The sequence below is a fragment of the Stegostoma tigrinum genome, chromosome 14, assembly GCF_030684315.1.
Source record: "Stegostoma tigrinum isolate sSteTig4 chromosome 14, sSteTig4.hap1, whole genome shotgun sequence".
NCBI lineage: Eukaryota > Metazoa > Chordata > Chondrichthyes > Orectolobiformes > Stegostomatidae > Stegostoma > Stegostoma tigrinum.
Genome location: NC_081367.1, coordinates 76,112,632 through 76,126,336, shown reverse-complemented (window position 1 = coordinate 76,126,336; position 13,705 = coordinate 76,112,632). Strand labels below are relative to the sequence as shown.

General features: G+C 39.7%; 1 protein-coding gene across 2 annotated transcripts in view; it reads left to right on the top strand.

Moving 5' to 3' along the window:
• The window catches only part of LOC125457937 (collagen alpha-5(IV) chain-like), a 229,248-nt gene that overhangs the window by 67,559 nt on the left and 147,984 nt on the right, over window positions 1-13,705 (top strand). For both annotated transcript variants that reach the window (XM_059651241.1, XM_048542743.2), the window contains exons 2-4: window positions 6,065-6,121; window positions 11,030-11,119; window positions 12,927-12,971. In XM_059651241.1, coding sequence (XP_059507224.1) covers window positions 6,065-6,121; window positions 11,030-11,119; window positions 12,927-12,971 — 192 coding nt within the window. The remainder of the gene's footprint in view (window positions 1-6,064; window positions 6,122-11,029; window positions 11,120-12,926; window positions 12,972-13,705) is intronic.

Here is a 13,705-nt window from a genome sequence, read left to right as displayed (position 1 = left end):
CCACTAGATACAGATCACCATCTTGAAAATGGCGCCGTTATTCTAACTCTCTGTCTTCTATAATTTAGCCAATTCTCTATCCACACTATTGTACCTCCCATAATTCCACTGGCTGTTTAACTTATTAAGTTGCCGAATACATTACCTTTATCAACATCTTCTGGAAATCCAAATATATTGCATTCACTACGTCCCCTACAGTGTGCAACATAAGCAAAAGCAAGATAGGTAGAAAAATACAGAGAGAATGAAAAAATCTGAATTGCTATGTCAAGACAATGGAAAATAGACAATAGACAATAGACTATCTATCCTGTTTGTTAATTCCTTGAAGAATTCTAATAAATTTGTCAGGCATAATTTCCCTTTCATGCAGCCATGCTGCTTCTGCTTGATAATATTAAGCATTTCTAAATAATCTGTTATTATGTCCTTTATAGTAGACACTAACCTTTTCCCAATAACAGATGTTGAAATAACTGAACTATAGTTACCTGGTTTTTGTCTTTTCATCTTCCCTTTTTAATTAAAAGAGCTACAATAAAAACCGAAAGATCTCCAGATGCTGTAAATCAGGAAAATAAAGTTGCTGGAAAAGCTCAGGCAGCATCTGTGAAGAAAAATCAGAGTTAACGTATTAGGTCTGGTGATACTTCCTCAGAATGGCCTCTAATTAATTCTGATTTTTCTTCACAGATGCTGCCAGACCCCGTGAGCTTTTCTAATAACCTTTTTCACCCCATGTTATATTTACAGTTTTCTAATCCTCTAGTACTTTACCAGAATCTAAGGATTCCTGGAAGATTACTCCCAGTGCACTCTTTATCTCTCTAGCTGCTTCCTTTAATATTCTGGGATGCACCCATCAGTCTCTATTGAATGATGACTGCCTTATTTCAATGAGTTGGCATCTTATTAAGATCCCATATCCAATTCTCCTCTCCTTCCTGGAAAAATTAGAGGATACAAATTCTCATCATGTAAATCGTTGTGAGGACCTAGAAGCTGCATCTCATTGAATCCTTATCCAGTCCACCATCCACCTGCTTCTCGACAATAACATCCCAGCCTGCCCCATCACAACCAGTCAAAGGCACCTATGATATACAGGCTTCCATCAGCGGCTTTGCATGGATACACACACAGATACAGACACATATGCAACCACACACAGCGAGACACACACACATGTGTACAGGCACACACACTCAGACACAAATGCACAGGCCCACACACATGCACACTGATGCATACACATGCACACAGACACAAACGCAACACACATACAGACATGCACACAGATGCACGCACACACACACACACACACACACACACACACTTGCAGACATACACACACAAATACATCATCAACACCAAAACCATCTTTGTTTTCTTAGCATTCACCTAATTCATGCTCTGCATACTTTACATTGCTTCTGTATAGTTTACATTGCTATTTAGTGCGTATGGTGTTTAGTGCTCAGTTACAGGATGCCAGTCTCTGCTTTGCATTGCCTTTTAGCAGAGAGAGGTGGAAAGAGGCAGGCAGCTTGTGATGGTGGTGTGAACAGGAAAGGGTATGGACATGATGGATACTCGTGATGACAAAACTGTCGACAGTCATCCTTTCACTAAAATGGAGATCAGCTTCAGGAGTCAACACATGCACAGAGTAACAGTGTTAGTGAGTCTGTGTAGGTTGTGCTGTTGAACCCCTTCCTAGACTCCGATCGACAAAAGAACTATTGAACAAAATAAAACTTGCACCCTTATGCTGATAGTCTCATTGTAAATATCTGGTGAAAAGATTTGCACCCTATTGAATGAATTACACTTGTTTTTGCTAACAGAATGCTAGTTTTACAATTATTGCCAAACATAGGCTCTGGAAATTTATTTTATATTTGTGGAATGTCAAATTTCTCGACTATAATCAAATAAGTTTGCATTTTCTAAACAAATATATTTTTCAGATCTATTTTATTTTTAATTTAATGCATCTCTTAATCAAAAACAATCACGTTTTTCAATATCTGAAAACATAAATTAAAAGTGAAGGATGGTATCTGCTTTTAACTTCCTGATGTACTATATAATTGGCTATTCATCTGCTAACTGGTATTATTGAAGCTGCACACTAAAACGCCTGTTAACTTGACAGCTGATGCAAAAAGCTGTCAGAAAAGGAGGGGAGAAGACATATCTCAGACATCATTGGATCCTCGCAGATAGCTTTTCTCATAGTTAGCTACACCCTGCTTGCCGTCTTACTGAATGCATAATCCAGGCCAACGTGGTCATCATGAATTACCGTTTTCAAGTCTCTGATGTTTGCCTTTGTGCACTTACAAACAGATTTATACAGGAACAACCAGGAAAAGGCAGCAAATTGCTGGACAGCATATGAGAAAACTGTGAATGATGTCATTCCTTATTACTGAAAGTTACACGGCAGCCTGAGGCAAAAGACAACTGATTTCATGATTCACGTAATTTTATACAGAACTGATGTGAACTGATGCCAGGGGCTCAGGTGTGGCTGATATCCACTGAGCAAACCTTCAATAAAATCAAAGCACTCCTGCCCATGAGCTTATACTGCCATGAGGTTCCTGACTTCATTTATGACGTCTTCCCTTTGTGCTACCTGCTTGCCAAATGTAATCATTTTACAGCCAAGATGAGGATCACTAATGGGTGGAATTTTATGGAACCCACTAGAAAAGGGAGGCCCTGCATCTGGCTACCGAGGGCGAGAAAGCTGTCCTACGTTTAATGAGTGGCAGAAAGAGCTTGACGTGGGAATTCTGCCTGCCAGCAGCAGGATCAAGGAAATCACGTTTGTTAATGTGAAACAAAAACAGAGTTTCTGGAGAAGCTCAGCAGGTCTGGCAGTCAGCGCAGGAGAAAGCAGAGTTAACGTTTCAGTTCGGTGACCTTTCACAGACACTGTCGGACCTGCTGAATTTTTCCAGCAACTTAGTTTTTGCTTCTGATTTGCTACATCTGCAGTTCTTTTGCTTTATATTTACGTTTATTAATGTGATGCTTAAAACTAATTCTCCTTGGATCTATTAAGCTTTAATGCTGGCTCAGGGTTTACAACACATTTGCATGGGTTTCCTGGCCCTCCAGAAAGCTGCCCAATTAATCCTGTTTTGTGGGGTGCGGATGGCAGTGGTGGAAGAATGGGGTTAGAAAGTTGGGGTATGGAGGCTGGGGGTAGTGGGTGTTTGGAAGTTGGGAGCTAGCAGGGTTTCTTGTACACAGGAACCTACTGCCTGACTGAGGGATTGGTATCAAGGAGGGTTCCTCACTGAGACACTGCTGCCGTCTTTGTGTTTGGTAACTGGCCCCATTGGTTGGTTACAACCTCCTCATGAATCCCAACTCAGTCCTGTCTCCAGTGATCCAACTGTGGGTGTTCCTAGTGCCAATGCTGATGAGGCTCTGCCCAGACTTTGATTGTGTGACAGCTCTTGAGGGATTGATTTCCTCCCTCCTGATGCCTTAATTAAACAGGAGGTCAGATACTGTCCAGGTAAGTTGCTATTACTCTGTCAGACCTCTTGAAGAAAAATAACATGATATTCCCTTTGGGCCTTCAATAGGTGTGACCCTCATCACTAGCACTAAATCTTTCCTCATTTTCAAAATAAAGCTTGCAGACAGACGGGTGAGACCACATGGCAACCAGGAAGAGTTTGTCTGTCTCTGTGATGACCAACACTTGTGCAATTCACAGAAGTAGGAATACTCCTAAGCCTGCTATCCAGAATTGGCTCAGCAGAAAATATATTTGTTCATCTGTAGCATTTAAACAGGAAATTTTCTGAGATAATAGGAACTGCAGATGCTGGAGAATCCGAGATAACAATGTGTGGAGCTGGTTGAACACAGCAGACCAAGCAGCATCAGAGGAACAGGAAAGCTAGGCCCGAAGCATCAGCTTTCCTGCTCCTCTGATGTTGCTTGGCCTGCTGTGTTCATCCAGGAAATCTGCTGACATTTTTTAAATGATAAAGTAATCACAGAACTAAACCATTTATTATGACATTTTATGAAAGAAAGATAAAAACATGCCCCCACTGATTTTTTTATAAATGGTAATAGGAATTAAAAAGTGGAAATGGTCAAAAGTGCGGTAATGGACAAAGATGCATTGTCAGCGCCTTGAATATAAGAGTTGGTTCTGGGGAAGGGTCACTTGACCCAAAACGTTAACTCTGTTTTTTCCTTCATAGATGTTCCAGAACTGCTGAGCTTTTCCAGCAACTTTGTTTTAGTCTCTGATTTACACCATCCGCAGTTCTTTTGGTTTTGAGTTGGGAGGTCATGTTGCGGCTACATAGGACAGTAGTTAGGCCGCTTTTGGAACACTGTGTGCAGTTCTCAGCCTCCTGCCAGAGGAAGGATGGTGTGAAAGTTGAAAGGATTCAGAAAAGATTTACGAGGATGTTGCCAGGGTTGGAGGGGTTAAGCCATAAGGAGAGGCTGAATAGGCTGGGACTATTTTCCCTGGAATGTCGGAGGCTGAGGGGTGACCTGATAGGGGTTTATAGCATCATGAGGGGCATTGATAAGGTAAATAAACATGGTCCTTTCCCTGAGGTAGGTGAGTCCAACGTTAGATGCCATAGGTTTAAGCTGAGAGCAGAATGATTTAAAAAGGACCTAAGGGGCAACTTTTTCCGGTACGTGTATGGAATAAGCTGCCAGAGGAAGTGGTGGAGGCTGGTACAATTACACTATTTAATAGGCATCTGGATGGGTATATGAATAGGAAGAGTTTAGATGGATATGGGTGAAATGTTGGCAAATCGGACTATATTTATTTAGGATTTCTGGTTGGCATGGATGAGTTGGACAGAAGGACCTGTTTCTATGCTGTACATCTCTATGATTCTACTGCCCTTCCTCAATTGAGAACGTATTTACATAGAACTTCAAGGGGAAATGTTGGCTTGTGGTATTATTGCTGGACTATTAATCCAGAGGCCTAAGTAATCTTTGACTTCCACCAAAAACAGATGTGAATTTGGCAAAATGACCTTGCCACCTGCCCAAAGCCACCCTGGTGGGAATAAAAACCATTTCCAGGCTTGGGCTACATTGAAATGACACTAAGGAGCCAGAAATTAGCCAGCTCCCACAGTGAGTGTTTCTTGATATTTCATATGACAAAGCCCTTTTTTAGCCATTCATGGGTATCCCGGGTTGTCCTATCATTTATTGCCCGTCATGAGTTGCCCTTGGTGGTAGCAGTGAGCTGCCTTCTTGAACGACTGCAGTCCACCTGCTGTAGGTTGTCCACAGTGACCTTAGACAGAGAATTCCAGGGTTTTAACCCAACGACACTGAAGAAACATATCTCCCAATCAGGATGCTAAGTGGCTTGGAGGGGAATTTGAAGGTGGCAGTGTTCTCATGTACCTGCCGCCCTTGACCTTCTAGATGGAAGTGGTCATGGGTTTGGAAGGTGCTGTCTGAGGATCTTTGGTGAATTTCTGCAGTGCACCTTGTAGATAGTACACGCTGCTGCTACTGAGTGTTGATAAAGGAGGGAGCCGATGTTTGTGGACTGATGTTCACCTAACACAGAGCTTGGACTTTACTACAATATTTCTGCGTGCACTATGGTTGGAATGTGCTGCTGGTATTTATATGCAATTTTTTCCTAATGACAGATCCAGCCACGTATCAAACTTACCCCAGACGCAGTTAAAATTCTTTAAACAAGTTGACGTGCAACACTGATTTTCTGCCACTAGATGCTGTTGATGTATTTAACAAGTGCCGCATCATCACAGAAAAATATGCCCGTTTTCCATTTTAACAGTCAAGCTGGCATTGGATTCCCAAAAATTGTGCAATAGAATCAGAAAGCACTTCTCACTTCATTATGTTAAATCAAATAATTGTTTGACCTTCATACTTAGTTCCAAATGACTTGGTTCCAGTGATCCTTGCGTTTAATTCCACATGACCAAGTTACAGAGTTCTGTAAGTTTAATATTTATGAACTATGTGCTTTTCTTATGTTTTTCTTGTCTCTGTTGTCCAGGCCTGTACGTGTAGCGGTAAATCAAAATGTCACTGTGATGGAGCAAAAGGCAATAAGGTAAGATAGTCAATGTTCATTGTTATCCAGTACATAATTCATAATTTAAGAACTGAAAGTCAAAGAACACCCAATTGCAATCTAAGTTAACTAAATTAAAGACATTAATTTGGTAACATTTCAAATTATTGCACCTTTTACATTGACCCCGCACAAGGTAAAAGTAGTTACTGTTTGATTCTTTATGATTCTGCTATAGCTCAGAGCCAGATCCTGAAATTTAATCTAATTACATTTCATGCCTAAAAGGTTAACATCCCTTCTGTCTCCACACGGTCTGCATGCCTCATCCATGAAAAGCCATGTCACCTAAATTCTGGTGCCTACCCCCACGGCTTCCACACCACAATAGAAGGCAACCTGAAAAGAATGGCACTGTACTGTGATAAGGGATCATTGTGAAATTAGTTGTGCAATCATGAATCCAGCAATGGAAATCTTCAAGCTAATGTCTGCAGATGGTGTGAAATAGAAAACAAGTTTTCTTTTTTAACTTTAGACTTTTTTTTCAAAACGTCAATTAGCCTGCAGTTTTAGATGCGTCAGCAGACTTGGCAGATCACTCTGAAAAGTTCTCTTGACAGAATGGCCAGTTCTTTGACAGCTTTGACTGTTATTTAAGATCTTGACAGTTTTTTTGATAGCTTGACAGCCCCAATGAGATCATACTTTCTTTACACACAATCATGTCTATTTATAAGTATCCAAAGGGATAGTGACCTCTCTCAAAGAGTACCTTTCCCATTGCCAAAGTGCCTTACTTCAGCCAAAGGACAACTTACCACGCATAAGCATGTCCTGCAACCAAATCCAGAGCCGTATCTTAATACTCTAAAAGCATACCTTGGCTATTCAAATGAACTCACAAAGTTCAGAACTGTTCTTGCCTGGTCTAAGCTGCAGACATCCACCACACTAAAATCATTGCAGCCAGGTGAGGATTGGTCATCTCTGGATCCAAGTACACAATGGACACTGGTAATGACTCGCCATGTGCTTGATTGTTAAGTTTGCATGAAGTCATAAAGCTATTTGACCCGTTGTGGTAAGCATTTTGGTCTGGTAATTCCCGGGTCTAAGAATTACGATAAGGAAAAAGGGAATGGGATCATTTACCACACACAGGCACATCAATATGCTCATGTACTCTTATTTGTTCGAATCCTATCTGATCCATAACAGACATGATACAATCCAATCAATCAAATAAAATGGAGATCTCACCATGAGCAAGAGGATCAGTTCAATAGGAAGATAAAAATATACAGCAGGGATTATATCATTTTTACAATTAAATGGGAAAATGCCCAGGAAGACACCTCAGATGCAGTGATATTGGAAAAACTAAAGTGGCATCATTATGGAGCAATCTCTCAGTTAAATCTCAGGAAAAGGCTACAAGTGTATTCACTATAGAGAACAATGACGTATGGATAGAAATCAGGGTAAAGGATTGTGATTTTCCCAGAGTGGGGGACTCAATTACTAGGGGTCATGAGTTCAAAGTGAGAGGAGGAAAGTTTAAGGGAGATATGCGTGGAAAGTTCTTTACACAGAGGGTGGTGGGCGCTTGGAATGTGTTGCCAGCGGAGGTGGTAGACGCAGACACGTTAGCGTCTTTTAAGATGTATCTGGACAGGTACATGGATGGACAGGGAGCAAAGGGATACAGACCCTTAGAAAATAGATGACAGGTTAGACAGAGGATCTTGATCGGTGCAGGCTTGGAGGGCCGAAGGGCCTGTTCCTGTGCTGTAGGTTTCTTTGTTTCTTTGTTTGTCTTTGATGTGCTTTAAAAAATTACAACTGAGAGGCAGGAGTATTAACAGTTTAGAGGACTTAGGATTGGATTAGTTCCCAGGCTCATATGACATCTATCCCAGGAAGATGTGGCCCCTGCAAGTTCACTTCACAATCTATAATCTGAAGTAAGTGTTTGGAATTGAAAGGAAACTAGTTGATGTTTAAAACTAGGGCAGTCATAAAGCCATGTGGATGAAAGTAAATGGTTTATTCAGACATTGCATCAGTCTTAGAAATTAGAAGTAAGAATGTGATGGTAAAATAATATGGTTCAGAGGGAATATTCATTTCTCTATTGCCTTTATGATGATTTTTGATCTATGAGTAGTATAATTTGAACAATTTATAACTTTTTAAAACTAACCAGGAATTTACCATTGTTTTTAAGAATGTTTGATAAGGCTTGTCAAGTGTTTGTGTCAATTATGGAGCGATCTGTTGTGATATTTTGGATAAAAAAATTCTGGTTCATGTGGACAGACAACCCTTGACCTGGAGGCAGTGCCTATAGGAAGGAAATAATGAAGGCATCTAGTTCTTCAGTGAGGAACACAGTGAAGACACATAAAGGAATTACTGCAGCAAAGAAGACAAAATGATTAGAAGCAGAAGGTAATCAGTGCAGAAACAGGCAGAAAAAGAAAACAGACTGATAGAAAGAGGAGCATATAATATATATGGGGATAAGCCAGTAAATTTCTTTATAAAATGGTCAATTTGATGTTGTTAGAAAGAAGAAAACTGGAATTTTAGAACCTATTGGGTAAGCAATATAGGAGCAAGCTAAAGGGAACTGAATGCTAAATGTAGTATGAATAGCTCAGGTATGTGAAAGGATTGAAAGGTCCCATTAGAGATCAGGATTGTGAACTGTGTGTTGTTGATTAATTAAAAATCAACTCCCCAAAACAATACGATCAGAAATAATATGACCAACATGAGAGGAGGTATGCAGATGGGCACCTTGTCAATACCATATCCAGAACATCAGACTGAATTGTAAACAAAAACTGAAAAGCTGGAAAAGCTCAGCAGGTCTGACAGTATCTCAGAAAAGTTCTGAGGAACGGTCACTGGGCTGGAAACGTTAACTCTGATTTCTCTTCACAGCTGCTGCCAGACCTACTGAGCTCTTCCAGCAACTTCAGTTTTTGTTTACAGCATCCGCAGTTCTTTTGGTTTTTACTCAGTGAATTTGTGGCAGTGGTTTAAGGGTTCATTTGATTGAGTGGAAGGTGGGAGATCTTACACCCAAAGAGCAAGTGCAATTTTAGAATTGCACGTTGGCACATTTGTGCAGGAATTAATGCAGGTTCTTATGGTTGTGTGAGACATTTTATTGTATCAACTGTTTGATGTGAAATTGGTCTTTTTATTTGGAGTATAGTTTCCTGTTAATCCATATTTAATTCAGTTAGATTCTAATTAATGCTGAGTAAAATTTACAAAAAATAAAATCTTCATCTTCGTTCTTCGGATTGTTTTGTAAATTTCGTTATTTCTGATTTACACTTTTACCATGGAACTTAATAATACCTGAAACTCATAGAATACAAGTTACATGCCAAGCAGTGACCAACATTAGATGTAATTCCACGATTGGACACCATTTGCCAAATAATCCTGTGCGCAGCATGATTTATGCTGACAACAAATACAAGATCGCCCATTGTGCACTGATGTTTGGTGCACTGGCAGTTACATATGATGATGCACAGGGCCTCGCAGACAGAAAGACCACTCACATGTACCTGTTTAACCCAAACAAAATAAGTAACCACCATTAACGACAATAAAAACAGAAATTGCAGGAAAAGCTCAGCAGCTCTAACAGCATCTTGGGAGAGAAATCAGAGTTAACATTTTGGGTCCGGTGACCCTTCCTCAGAACTTTAATTTGTCTCCAGAGATGCTGCCAGATCTGCTGAACTTTCCAGTAATTTCTGTTTGTGCTTCTGATTTACAGCATCCGCAGTTCTTTCAGCTTTTATCTAATAGGAAACAACTGTTCTCTGGTTCATTCCTCAGAACAATGCCTTGACCTAAGAGAATTAACTTGCCTGGTTTAAACTTGATAGCTCAAGCTTGATAGTAAACTGACAGTTATCATTTATGTGGGGTATTCTCTGTAGCAATGCTGCTACTAATCTCAGTCAAAATGCCACCCAATCACCATTCTGTTATCATACAGTATAAAATGCTGTTTGCCTTTACATTGACATTCTAGTGAATATCCCAATAAGTGCAAAACAAGGAATTTCAACAAGATGTGTCAATTTTTTCAATACTTAAGTTCTGTGCAACCCAGTGTCTAAAGATAACAAAATTAACTTTCACGTTTTCTTTTAAATTCAGTTGCAAACTTGGATTTTCGTTTTGAACATTTCATCAATATTTGGTTGTTATTATAGAACTTGATTATTGATGGAAAGAAAAGCATAGCCGAAGCTTTTGTCATGCACCGATCAAGACAAATGCAACAATACCAAATTTCCAACATTTATAATTATTACTACCACAGAGAAAAGTTGTATTGATTGGTTGGCCAGAACATTGCCGTGGAGAAACTAATAGAGAATTGTTGACTTCACATTCTTCTGGGTAATTTTTAAAAAGGCACAAGACTTGAACCATTTTGCTTCATTTGCAGAGAGTGGGTCCCTGCAAATGAATTCATGCAGCTTCTAAAAAACAAAGAGAGTCACATTGTAAGTTTAAATTATTATCTTAAATTGATTATTAATGTAGGTACCAGTGAACTCTGAATTGTTCAGAGAATACTTGCTAATCTTGGAATCATATCTAACAGCAGACATTTAAGTTTGTGTTTTGCAAGTGTAGGCTGGTTGAATACAATTTGATTAATAGGTAGAAAAGCCATTTCATGCTGCTACAGTGTAAGGTATGTATTGTCTTTCCTAAGGAAGGTGATCCAAAAATATGTCTTATTGACAATCTCTAGTCCCATAGAGATTTTCTTTTTATCCTGCTCAGCAAATTAAGATATATATCATGTGGTGAAAGGATTTTTTGGTATTAACTCTATTTAACTTGTAAAGTACTTCCACAGGATTGACTTCAAAATCTTTTTCCATATCATGGCAGGGTGAAAGAGGTTTCCCTGGTCCACAGGGTCCACCTGGAATTCCAGGCTTTCCAGGTATTGAGGGTCCTCGAGGTCCAGAAGGTCCCAAGGTAAGTCAGCTCCAAAAAGACTAGCTAAAGACAAGGAGTTATAATAAAAGAGCTCCAATCTGCACTGACATCAAAGGGAAGGAAATTAACCTTAAATAATCGTTATAGAAACAGAAATGTTACCACCCTTATCGGTAGTACAAATTGAAACAGTTTCTCCTATAAACTACGTGTGCTGTAATGGTTGGTTGGGGACATCATCTGACATCTTCCATGTACAGTACTGAAACAGCAGGACTTTGATGAGGTGTATGAGCTCGATCTTGAGGGTTTCATAATGAACTTCCTGCACCTGAGAAAGAAACAGGAAATTGGTCACAGCTGAGATAAGAAAGTGTGGAGCTGGATGAACACAGCAGGCTAAGCAGCATCTTAGGAGCGCAAAAGTTATGTTTCAGGCCCAGGCCCTTCATCTGCACCTGTTAAAGCTACCATTGATATGTGTTGCTGAATAGGGCTCTTGTGGCACAATAGTAGTGTCCCTACCTAGGGACCAGAAGGCCTGGGCTCAAGTCCCATCTGTTTCAGAGGTATGTAACAGCATCTCTGAACAGGCTGATTAGAAAAATAGGTGCTGCTTAATACTTGGTGGTAACAAAGGACAAGAGGCTGTAAGTCAAAGCTGGAGGCTTTTGGGCCAAACGGGAATATTGCATTCTTCGGATTTCCTTGAGAATGAAAGCACACACTGTTTGGAAGGAGGCAATAAACTGAATGTCATTTCCAAAATAGAGAGAATCTGAAGACAGGTGGGGAATTCAAAGGATTACCTTAAATAATATTCATCACCATCTTCATGCTTGCACTCAGGGGGAATTTCCCAAAGCACAGGATATCAACAACATTCAAACTGAGTACATCACCAAGCCCTGATGAGATGCACTCTTACCAAAGTTGAAGAGTGAAAAACAGAAGTCCTGGCCACCGTACCTCTATTATTCTGAAATACGTACATAAATTGTGCCAGTGGACTGGCGGTACAAGTTCATTTGGATGAGAACTTTGAAAATAACAGTACTAATTTCTGTTAAATTCTTTTCAGGACCAGTGATCCACCTAAGCATCTTACTTATATAGAAATAAACATATGCAGTGTTTAGTTGCATGATAGTGTGGCCTGAGATGTAACAATACTGTGATACTAACTTCACAACTTGAATTAGGTATTCATGCCTATCGCACGTGTTTTTTCAATTACCCTAAGCAGACAACTTGGTGAGCTCAGGGCACAAACACAACACACAGAACAAATTATAATCAAAGTCATTTTAATTCAATTATCTTTGCGTAAATAGTACATTGATTGTGGAATGTTTGTTAAATTCTCTAGATAAGGTTATGAGGTGTGTATTATTTGTCATCAATGGAGAAACAGTGTTTTAGCCAGTGTAATATTCTCTCAAATTTCAAGCATCTTTTCACTTATATAAAATGCAACTATTACAGGTTCCTTTTTTTCTCAAATATTTGTGTGGAAAAGTAGCCAAAAATCCTGAAGTAAAGAAAATTTTAAAATGTGTCTTTCAAACTTAAACAGAGTTACCAATTAAACACATATCGTTAAAATGGAGCTTTATATTTGAACTGTTTGAGCAGATACACTAGCAGAGAGGAGAAAGTGCTCTAGATGTTTTGGAAGAATCCATTTGGTATCTATTATTAACTACCTTTTGCACACAGGGTAAAAGAGGCCAATAGAAAGTAATGAAGGAAAATTTATCTTGGCTGGAAGATAGTAATCCTAGATTTTAATCTCTCACTAAATCTGGATATGTGACATCCTTTTTTCACATTTTGATGTTAACAGGGAAATGCTGGATTTCCTGGACCTCCAGGCGTGAAAGGTTTGAGGGTAAGTATTTTTATACTTATCAGACAGAATAGCAAACAGAGAAGTAACACCTGTTTACAACAGCTCCTATAGTTTGCTCATCTTTTTACCCTTTAAAAGAGTAGAAGGAAGAACAAGCAATAGATTTACAACAATTTATTTCCAAAAGGCATTTGATAAGGCACATCATCAAATGTTCAAGAGCACGTGGTGTAGGGATCCACAGTTTGAATATTTGTTTTATTTGGCTCACAGGATGTCGGTGTTGCTGGCTAGGCCAGCATTTATTCCCTGCCCCTAATTACCCAAAGGTCAGTTAGAAGTCAGCCAGATTGCTGTGGGTCTGGAGTCACATCTAGGCCAGACCAGGTGACGATGGCAGATTCCTTCCCCAGAGGGCAATAGTGAACCAGATACGTTTTTCCCAACAATTGACAGTGGTAACATGGTCATCGTTAGACTTTAATATCAGATTTTTATTGAATTCAAGTGGCACCATCTGCCATGGCAGGATTCGAATGCAGACCCTCAGAACATGACTTAGAACTCTTGGATTAACAGCCTAGCAATAACACCACAAGGCATTATCTCCCTCTTCTTGTGGTTCAGTAGAAATTGGGCAGAAACTTTGTAACAGATATTGGTGAATGGTAGATTGGCCTTCTTTAGGGGGGTTTTGGTGCAGTGGTAGCACCCCAAACTCTGGACTAGGAGACCTGGGCTCAGATCCCAACTGCTCCAGAGTTGTGTCATAA